This window comes from Arachis duranensis, chromosome 1 (genome assembly GCF_000817695.3).
Source record: "Arachis duranensis cultivar V14167 chromosome 1, aradu.V14167.gnm2.J7QH, whole genome shotgun sequence".
In the NCBI taxonomy this organism is placed as follows: Eukaryota; Viridiplantae; Streptophyta; class Magnoliopsida; order Fabales; family Fabaceae; genus Arachis; species Arachis duranensis.
In genome coordinates, this window is record NC_029772.3 from 40,132,021 (window position 1) to 40,142,962 (window position 10,942).

Genomic DNA, 10,942 nt, shown 5'->3' on the forward strand with positions numbered 1-10,942 from the left:
TGATCCTCGTATGGTGGTGGCCATACCAAACTTAATCTCTGGGCTTACTCTTCAAAATTTAGTTTATCCAAATGGTTGTAAGCCTAGATTAAGTAGGTGAGTGGCCACACCAAACTTAGCTTTTTAGCTAGTTCTTATCCCAATCACTCATTATCAGTAAATGCCTTTATCAAGTTGCATTTCCAGAAATAGGAGACAAAATAATTCAATAAGCTATCCTAACTATCAAAACTGAAATTAAACTTCCTAAGCTAATATTCACAATCTACTTCTAAGAAAGCAATAAATTAGAAGATATAAAGTGTTGGGGTGCCTCCCAACTAGCGCTTATTTATTGTCACTAGCTTGACGTTCTTCCTTTTTCAGTTGAGGTGGTAGCTCACTCTCTTTTCATCCAGTGAGTCCCCCAGATAATGCTTGAGTCTATGGCCATTTGCAGTGAAGGTTCTTTGTGTTTTGTCCTCCATAAGTTCCACCTGACCATAGGGGTACACTTTGAAGATGGTGAAGGGTCCTGACCATCTAGACTTAAGCTTCCCAGGGAAGAACTTAAGTCTAGAATTGTACAATAACACCTTTTGTCCTTCAGTGAACTCCCTCCTTGTTATCTTTTGATCATGCCACCTTTTTGTGTTCTCTTTGTAAATCTTTGCATTCTCATATGTTTGGCTCCTAAATTCCTCCATCTCGTTGAGTTGCCTTAGTCTCTTTTCTCCAGCAGCTTGCTCATCAAAGTTCAACAGTTTTAGAGCCCAGAATGCTCTATGTTCAAGCTCAACTGACAAGTGGCAAGCCTTGCCAAATACCAATTGGTATGGAGACATCCCAATGGGGGTCTTGAAGGCTATTCTGTAGGCCCAAAAAGCATCGTCCAGCTTCTTAGACCAGTCCTTCCTTGAGCTTCCAACAGTTTTTTTCAAGAATCCTTTTTAGCTCCCTATTGGAAATCTCTACTTGCCCGTTGGTCTGCGGATGGTAAGGAGTTGCCACCTTGTGCTTGACTCCATATTTGAGAAGGAGTGCTTCTAGTTTTTTATTGCAAAAATATGTTCCTCCATCACTAATAAGTGCCCTGGGAACCCCAAACCTACTGAAAATGTTCATTCTAAAGAAGCTCATTATGACCTTGTTGTCTTTTGTTGCAGTGGCAATAGCTTCTACCCATTTTGACACATAATCTACAGCCACAAGTATATAACTATTTGAGTAGGAGGATGGGAAAGGCCCCATAAAGTCAATTCCCCATACATCAAATAGTTCAAACTCCATATAAATCTCTGTGGCATTTCATTTTTCTTGGGTAGATTGCCAGCCCTTTGGCATTAATCACATCTTGACACCAAGTCCTTTGCATCCTTGAAAATGCTTGGCCAGTAGAATTCACATTGGAGCACCTTGGCTGCTATTCTTTCTCCACTAAAATGGCCTCCATATGCATATCCATGACATTGCCAAAGCACCTCTTGTCCTTCCCCATGGGATATACACCTCCTCAAGATCCTATCAGTACACTTTTTGAACAAATATGGCTCATCCCAGATATAGTATTTGGCATCTTTAATGAGCTTTCTCCTCATGTCTTTATTGATGTTGGTTGGTAGTTCCCCAATGGCTTTGAAATTGGCTATGTCTGCAAACCAAGGGGTCTCTTGGATCATCATCAATTGCTCATCAGGGAAGCTTTCATTCACTGCAAGATGGTGTGCTCCTTCTTCTTCTTGTGGAATTCTTGAGAGGTGGTTAGCTACTTTATTCTCTGCTCCACTCCTGTCTTTAATTTCAATGTCAAACTCTTGGAGTAGCAGGATCCATCTTATTAATCTTAGCTTGGACTCTTTTTTGGTAAGTAAGTATTTGAGTGCTGCATGATCAGTAAATACAATTACTTTAGAAACAATGAGATATGATCTACATTTATCAAAAGCAAAGACAATGGCAAGTAATTCCTTCTCTGTAGTGGTGTAGTTCCTTTGATTCTCATTAAGAACTTTGCTGGCATAGTAAATGACATGCACCAATTTATCCTTCCTCTGTCCTAAAACAGCACCCACAGCAAAATCTAATGCATCACACATCAACTCAAAGGGTAAATCCCAGCATGGTGGTGCTATGATAGGTGCAGAGGAAAGTTTGTTCTTAAGTTCCTTAAAAGCAAACATGCATTCATTATCAAAAACAAAAGGCACATTAGAGACAAGCAGGTTGCCCAAGGGTTTGGCAACCTTAGAGAAGTCCCTAATAAACCTTCAATAGAAGCCAGCATGTCCTAGAAAACTTCTAATTGCTTTGACATTGCAAGGTGGGGGTAACTTTTCAATCACCTCCACTTTTTCCTTGTCCACTTCTATGCCCCTTTTTGAGATTTTATGACCAAGGACCACCCCCCTATGTAACCATGAAATGACATTTTTCCCACTTTAAAACAAGGTTGGTCTCTTGGCATCTCTTTAGCACCAAGGCCAAGTGATGTAGGCAATCAGAATATGAGTTACCAAATATAGAGAAGTCATCCATAAATACCTCAATGAATCTTTCAATCATATCTGAAAATATGGAGAGCATGCACCTTTGGAATGTTATAGGTGCATTGCAAAATCCAAAGGGCATTCTCCTATAAACAAAGACACCATATGGACAAGTAAAAGAAGTTTTCTCCTAGTCCTTGGGGTCTATAACTATTTGCTTGTAACTACTTATACAGGGCTCACCCAAGGGCTGTCTGAGATGGGGTAGATCACCCCAGCTTGCCACAACTTCAACACCTCCTTCTGGACCACTTAATTCATAGTTGGGTTCAGCCTTCTTTGTTGTTGTCTTGAGGGCTTAGCACCCTCCTCAAGCAGGATCTTGTGCATGCACATTGAGGGGCTAATCCCCTTTAAGTCTGTGAGTGTCCAACCTATAGCATCCTTGTGTTGTTTCAGCACTTAGATGTGTTTCTCTTCTTGCTCCTTACTCAAGCATGAGTTGATGATCACTGGATAGGTGCTGTTGTTACCCAGATTTGCATATTTCAAGCTTGGAGGTAAGGTTTTCAGCTCTAGTTTAGGTTCCCCTTCTCCATTGTTGTCTTTGTGGTTTATCATGATTGAACTTTCCTTGGTTCCTTGTGGTAGTTCTCCACGTGGTGTTTGTTGCTCCAATTCTATAGTTCCTTCACATTGCTCTTCTTCCAAAACTCCTTGAACTATCTGTTCTATGGTGTCCACCATCATGTATTCTCCTATTGATTCCTTGGGGTAACTCATTGCCTTGAAGACATTGAAGATCATCTTCTCCTCATGCGATCTCAAGACTAGTTCCCCTTTTTGCACATCAATGGTGGCTCCAGCAGTAGCTAGGAATGGCTTTCCTAGGATAATTGAAGTGTTAGCCTCTTCTTCCATATCCAGCACAACAAAGTCAGCTGGGAAAATGAATCCTCCCACTTTCACCAATAAATCTTCCACTACTCCATGTGGAAACTTGAATGTTCTGTCAACTAGTTGGAGTGCCATTCTTGTTGGTTTGGCTTCCTCAATTCTCATCCTTCTCATCATGTTCAAGGACATGAGATTGATGCTAGCCCCTAAGTCGCATAAGGCCTTCTCAATATTGATATCCCCTATGATGCAGGGGATTTTGGAAACTCCCTGGGTCTTTCATTTTCTGGGGGAGTTTCTTTTGTATGATGGCACTACACTCCTCAGTTAGGACTATAGCCTCCTTTTCTCCCCGGTTTCTTTTTCTTGTCATGAGTTCCTTCAAGAACTTGGCATAGAGGGGCATTTGCTCTAGTGCTTCAGCAAATGGTATATTGATTTGGAGCTTTTTGAAGATTTCCAAGAATTTGGAAAACTGGCCATCCTTCCCATCCTTCCTTAGCCTTTGTGGGTATGGTGTCTTTGGCATATAAGGCTTCAAGACTGGCTTTGGTGAAGATGGGCCAGGGGTCTCTTCCTTCTTCTTGTTTTTAGGCTTTTCTACAGCATCTTCTTCGTGGTTCTCCTGGCTTGGGGTTGCCTCTTCTACCACCTTTCCATTCCTAAGTATGATGGCCTTGCATTCCCCTCTTGGGTTGGCCATGGTGTCACTGGGAAATGTGTGTGTATGCATTGGAATTTGCTTGGATAAGATCCCCACTTGTGCTTTCAGCTTTGAGATTGCTGTACCTTGATTCTTCAAATTCGATCTGTATTCTTCTTGGTTGGCATCAATATTCTCTTCAGCCTATGCTTGTCTCTCCAAAAGGGGTGGAAATAGCCCCTGTGAGCTGTGATGATAGCTGTGCTTTTGCAGCCTCTACTCTCTCAAAGTTACCTCTGATCTTGCATGGTTGTGAGGTTAAGGTTAATGTGTCTTGATGGTGGTGTGTTTGCTGGGTGGAAGGGTATGATGTGTGAGGTGGATTGTGGTAGGGTCTGTTGTTGTTTGATTGATGGTTAGGGTTGTAATTTTGGTAGTGATTGGCTTGGTATGGCTTGTTATGATCATGGTTGTGACCTTGTTGGTTCCCTCACCCGAAATTTGGGTGGTTCTTCTATCCTGGGTTGTATGTCACATTCGACTTCTGGTGCATCTCCTTCTTGGGGTGGTGCTTGAGCTTGAACCACTACAACTTGATTGTTCTCCATCTTCTTAGTCAAGGCGGCTAGTTGTGCTATAATTGCCTTGTTTCATGCCAACAGGGCATCTACAGAGTTGAGTTCCAGCACCCCCTTCTTTTGGCCCCTTTCTGAAGCATAGAAGTAGTCATTCTTAGCTATAGTTTCAATGACATCTATGGCTTCTAGTGCACAAAATTGTGATACACAATGGCGCCAACAACTTGGTGCACACAATTGTAATCTCAACTCTTTTTCACAACTTCACATAACTAACCAGCAAGTGCACTGGGTCGTCCAAGTAATAAACCTTACGTGAGTAAGGGTCGATCTCACAGAGATTATTTTTGATAATTAAAATATAAATAAAACATAAAATAAAGATAGAGATACTTATGTAAATCATTGGTAGGAATTTCATATAAGTGTATGGAGATGCTTTATCCCTTTTGAATCTATGCTTTCCTACTACCTTCATCCAATCCTTCACACTCCTTTCCATGGCAAGCTATATGTAGGGGGATCACCGTTGTCAATGGCTACCGTTCATCCTGATGTGTGGAAAACAATCCAACACAAAACTCACCGGCAAGTGTACCGGGTCGCATCAAGTAATAATAACTCACATGAGTGAGGTCGATCCCACAGGGATTGAAGGATTGAGCAATTTTAGTTTAGTGGTTGATTTAGTCAAGCGAATCAAGTTTTGGTTGAGTGGGTTGTATTTAATAGAAGATAAATTGCTTGAAATGTAAATGGAGAAGGGAAATTGCAGTAAATTAAAGAACAGGAAAGTGAAATAGACTGAATCTTAAAGAACAAGAAATTAAATGACTGAAACTTAAAGTGCAAGAAATGTAAATTGCAGTAACTTAAATGGCAAGGAATGTAAATTGCTTGAATGTAAAAGGGATTTGAGGACTGGGATTGCAGAATCTAAACAAAGAGAAAGTAAATTGCACTCCTCCCCAATTCCCTGAAAGCTCGGTTCAGTCTCTCTAGGAAAGTTGCTAAAATTCAAAGCTCAAAGAAAGTGTAAAATTTCAAAGCTAAGCCAAAGGTTTTTTTTTTGCAAGAAGGTTCTAATTACATCAAACTAGCTCCTATTTATACACTTTCTATTCTTGGATTTTGGGATTTGGATGGGCTTTTGATTTGGTGAAGAAATGAATTAAATTGGATTTTTAATTTAATTTTCGGCCCAAAAATAATAGCTTCCAGGAGGCTGCCCTGCCCTTGTGGAGAGCAGGGCCGGATTTGGTGCTTGGTGCGTGCGTGGTGCGCCAGAATGGTGCCTTGGTGCGCAGGATGCTGCCCTGCCCTCGCGGAGAGCAGGGCAGAAAATGTTGGTGCGCCAGAATTGTGCTGTGGTGCGCCTGCGGAGGGCAGGGCAGGAAAAATTGGTGCTGCCAGGATGTGCCATGGTGCGTGCTTGGTGCTGCCAGATTCAAGCTGTGATGCGCCAGAATTGAGTCTTGGTGTACAAGATGCTGCCCTACCCTCGCGGAGGGCAGGGCAGAAAAATATGGTGCTGCCAGGATCGAGTGTGGTGCGCGCTGATGCTGCCAGGGTAGTGATTTGGTGCGCCAGATTCACTTCTTGGTGCGCCAGAGTTGTGCATCAACAAAATGCTGCCCTGCCCTCGCAGAGGGCAAGGCAGTGTTTCCAAAATGCAGTCCCGTGTTCGAATCCGGGCAGAGACACACGCTAAGTCATTTTCCTTGGTTTCTTGGCACGGTAGTGGACCTTAGTACCTAGCTTCCTCATGGTCCCGTGTTCAACTCTTGTGGCAAGCATTTGGAGACATTTTCCTTTGATTTTCTCCCTTGGTGAGCCCGATACTGCCATTTTGGAGGGCAGGGCAACATTTTATTCCTCTTGATTTCAAGGCACAAAATTGTGCTCTGCCCTTGTAGTGGGCAGGGCAAAGTTGCCTTCTCTGCTTAGTTCCCTTATGTTGCCCTCCTAGAGGGCAGTGTGCCCTTGTGGAGGGCAATGCTTGCCCTTCCTCATGTTGTGCGCCACACTTCTTCTCTCTTTGACCACACTTTCTTTTCCTTGGGCCACACTTCCTTAGGCCACGCTTTTCCTTTTTTTCTTTTCTTCACCTACAATAAACCAAAACAACCACTCAAAGTATCACTAAATTCAAGAGGCTTATAAATCAATTAAAATTCAATTAAAATTAGCTTAAACCTCATGGATTAACATTAATTTCATGGTGGTTGCTTGATTTAAAGAAGTTGTGCATTTTCACTCCAAATCACTTACTTAAGAAGCAAGAAAGTGTATAAAGACTAATAAAACAAGTGAAATTAGCTTGAAAAATGGGTATATGATGACTTGTCATCAGGGGTTTGTACATTGGTCTCTGCTCTTTGGGCACTAGACGCCTAGAAGGGGGCAGGTAGCTGGTGTTGGACGCAAGTTTTGGGCCTTCTAATCCGAAACAAAGTATGAAGTGTTATATATTGATGGAATGCTCTCGAAGTCAGCTTTCAATAGCCGTTGAGAGCTCTTTATTTGGACTTCTATAACTCCATAAAAGCTCTTCCGAATGTAGGCAGGTTAGATCTAGACAGCATCTGCACTGCTTTTTCTGTCTTTGAATCAGACTTCTGCTCCAGCTCCTCAATTTCAGCCAGAAAATACCTGAAATTTTTCAAAAACACAAAATCTTATAGTAGAATCCAAAAATATGATTTTGACACTAAAACCTATAAAAACTCAATAAAAACTACTAAAAACTATATGAAAATGATGTCAAAAAGCGTATAAAATATTCGCTCATCACATATTAAAACTAACCAATTGCCATCAAGAGTCTATCATCTCTTTTAAACTAAGTGCATGAGGGAATTAATATACAAATATCGGACAAGATTCTTACTTATGCAACATTGAATATTTCACTTTTCAATTCAAACAAATCTCTTTTTATTTAAGCATATGGGGAACAAAACAAATTTAAAGCTAAGTGATGGATAACAAGCATTATGCAGATTTAGCATTTTTAGCTATTTATTAACTAACTGAAATGAAAAACAAAGAACAAGAATTGCATGAAGTAAAAGAAATAAATGATGGAGGCATATCATGTTTCAGACATGCATCTCCTTATTAGAGACATGAAAGAGGAAGTATGAAAGAACTTTGCCACATTCTAATGGTCATGGCTGCTGCTTGATTCTCCCTTCTTCTTCTTTCATAATGTCTTCAAGTGTTGACTCATGTCCTGCATAATTCTCAAAGTTGCTTGCTTCTCAAGCCCTTAATTATATGGTTAGTATGCATAAATGGAGTGTGGCTCTTGGAATTGCTTTGGTGTGGGAACACCAAACTTAATTGTTTGCCACTGCCTCTTATGCAACCATTTTAACCATATGTGAAACCTTGTGTCCTTGCTAAAGGTTAATGAAATTTAAAACTAGAAAGCAATTAAACAGTTGAATAATGTGTTTGGTTGCTTGGAGCTAGCATCATGCAAGAGGTTGAGAATGTGTTTTTAAATGATATTTTTGGTGGAACACCAAACTTAAAATCTTTCATTCTCCCTTAAATTGTTTTGGTGTGCAACACCAAACTTAGCTCCTTGTAATCCATACCAATTATTCAACATTTTATTGAAAAAGCTATGAAAAGAAAACTACCTCAGGTTGGGTTGCCTCCCAACAAGCGCTCTTTTATTGTCACTAGCTTGACATCTTCTATTTTTGCTTCAAGGGGGATTTAGGTTCTGGACCTCCTTTTCTTTGTTCCATTGCCCCCCTAGATACAGTTTTGCTCTATGACCATTTGCTGTGAACCGACTCTTTGTTGCTTCATCTAGCAATTCAATACTCCCATAAGGGAAAACCTTAGTCACCAAGTATGGACCAGTCCACTTAGACTTAAGCTTGCCAGGGAATATCTTGAGCCGTGAGTTGTACAAGAGTTCTTGTTGTCCAGGTTTGAATTCTTTCTTCAGAATCTTTCTATCATGCCATCTCTTAGCTTTTTCCTTGTATATCTTGGTATTTTCATAGGCTTCTAGCCTAAACTCATCTAGCTCATTCAGCTGCAACAACCTTTTCTCTCCTGCTGCTTCAGAATCCAAATTTAGAAGTTTAGTGGCCCAAAAGGCTTTGTGCTCAAGCTCTACAGGTAAATGACAAGATTTGCCATATAATAGCTGAAATGGGGACTTCCCAATAGGCGTTTTGAAAGCTGTTCTGTATGCCCAAAGTGCATCTTCCAACTTCCTAGCCCAATCCTTTCTTGTGCTACCGACTGTTTTTTCTAGGATCTTCTTCAGTTCCCTGTTTGCTAATTCTGCCTGCCCATTAGTTTGAGGGTGATATGGTGTAGCTATCTTATGGATAACTCCATATTTGTGGAGAAGTTTCTCCATTTGTTTGTTACAAAAATGACCACTACCATCACTAATGAGACCCTTGGGTACTCCATATCTAGTAAAGATGTGCTTCTTTAGGAATTGAAGGACAATTTGTGCATCACAGGTAGTTGTGGCTATGGCTTCCACCCATTTTGAAACATACTCCACTGCTACCAAGATATATCTAAATGAATAAGAAGGGGGAAAGGGTCCCATGAAATCAATGCCCCATAGATCAAACAATTCTACTTCCAAAATGAAGTTCTGTGGCATCTCGTTCCTTCTTGTTAGTCCTCCTGCTCTTTGGCATTCATTACATTGGTGGACAAACTCCCTGGCATCTTTGAAGATGGTTGGCCAATAGAAACCACTTTGTAATATCTTTGCTGCTGTTCTTTCTGGACCAAAGTGTCCACCATAAGCTGAGCCATGGCAATGCCATAATATATCTCTTATTTCACTTTCAGGAATACATCTCCTGATTATTCCATCAGAGCACCTTCTGAACAGATATGGTTCATCCCACAAGAACTTCTTTGCTTCATTGATTAGTTTCTTCACTTGTTGCTTAGAGAATTCTTGAGGTATCTTTCTCCCTACTTTGTAGTTTGCTATATCAGCGAACCATGGTGTTTGTTGGATCAGCATGAGATGTTCATCTGGGAAGCTTTCATTCACAGGTAATGAGGCCTTTTGAATTGTTTCTGGTGGCAGCCTTGACAAATGATCAGCAACTAGATTTTTAGTGCCTTTCCTGTCCTTCACCTCGATGTCAAATTCTTGTAGGACTAGAATCCACCTGATGAGTCTTGGTTTAGCATCCTGCTTTGACATCAAATACTTGAGAGCAGCATGATCAGTGTAAACCACAATTTTAGATCCTATCAAGTACGATCTAAACTTATCAAATGCATAGACTACAGCTAACAATTCCTTCTCTGTTGTAGTGTAATTTTTTTGAGCTTCATTCAATACTTTACTTGCATAATATATAACATGATGCAATCAATACTTTACTTGCATAATATATGACATGATGCAAGTTTCCCTTCTTCTGTCCAGGTACAGCACCAATTGCAATGTCACTTGCATCACACATGAGTTCAAACGGTAAGTTCCAATCCGGGGGTGTGATAATTGGTGCTGTTGTGAGTTTATGTTTTAAAGTTTCAAAAGCATGCTGGCAATTTTCATCAAAAACAAAAGGTTTATCAATCATTAAAAGATTACTCAAAGGTTTGGCTATTTTAGAAAAATCTTTGATAAACCTTCTATAAAATCCTGCATGCCCCAAGAAACTTCTAACAGATTTCACATTAGTTGGTGAAGGGAGTTTTTCTATTATTTCCACTTTTGCCTTGTCAACCTCTATCCCTTTTCTTGAAACTTTATGACCAAGAACAATCCCCTCAGGCACCATGAAATGGCACTTTTCCCAGTTCAAAACCAAGTTAGTTTCTTGGCACCGTTTCAAGACAAGAGTTAGATGGTTTAAGCAAATATTGAAATTATCACCAAAAACAGAGAAGTCATCCATGAAAACCTCTAAAAATTTTTCAACCATATCTGAAAAAATGGAGAGCATACACCTTTGAAAAGTGGCTGGGGCATTGCATAATCCGAATGGCATTCTTCTATAGGCAAAAACTCCAACTGGGCATGTGAATGACGTTTTTTCTTGGTTCTTTGGATCTACCACTATCTGATTATACCCAGAATAGCCATCCAAGAAACAATAATAAGCATGGCCAGCCAACCTTTCAAGCATTTGGTCAATGAAAGGAAGTGGGAAGTGATATTTGCGTGTGGCATCATTCAACCTTCTATAATCAATACACATCCTCCACCCTGTCACAGTTCTGGTGGGAATGAGTTCACTTCTCTCATTGATAATGACTGTCATCCCACCTTTCTTTGGTACCACTTGGACTGGGCTTATCCATGAGCTATCGGAAATAGGATATATGATTCCTGCATTCCATAA

The 10,942-nt window shown here is 40.5% G+C and overlaps 2 protein-coding genes across 2 annotated transcripts; both read right to left on the minus strand.

Annotated features, from left to right (window-relative positions):
* Positions 1-362: 362 nt before the first annotated feature.
* Positions 363-824, minus strand: LOC107486891 (uncharacterized). The gene has a single exon (XM_016107467.1). It carries the CDS (start codon positions 822-824, stop codon positions 363-365), a length of 462 nt encoding a protein of 153 aa, XP_015962953.1.
* A 498-nt stretch (positions 825-1,322) lies between these two features.
* Positions 1,323-3,497, minus strand: LOC107486901 (uncharacterized). The gene is made up of 2 exons (XM_016107478.1): positions 2,999-3,497; positions 1,323-1,861 (listed from the first exon to the last, which is right to left on the minus strand). Exons 1-2 carry the CDS (start codon positions 3,495-3,497, stop codon positions 1,323-1,325), a joined length of 1,038 nt encoding a protein of 345 aa, XP_015962964.1.
* Between the last annotated feature and the right edge of the window lie 7,445 nt (positions 3,498-10,942).

Excerpts from the sequence above, each read along its gene's own strand:
- LOC107486891 (XM_016107467.1), bottom strand. The coding sequence starts at position 824 with ATGTCTCCATACCAATTGGTATTTGGCAAGGCTTGCCACTTGTCAGTT.
- LOC107486901 (XM_016107478.1), bottom strand. The coding sequence starts at position 3,497 with ATGGCACTCCAACTAGTTGACAGAACATTCAAGTTTCCACATGGAGTA. Across the intron at positions 1,862-2,998 it reads CTTGAAATATGCAAATCTGG|CACTCAAATACTTACTTACC; the intron begins GTAACAACAGCA and ends CTGATCATGCAG.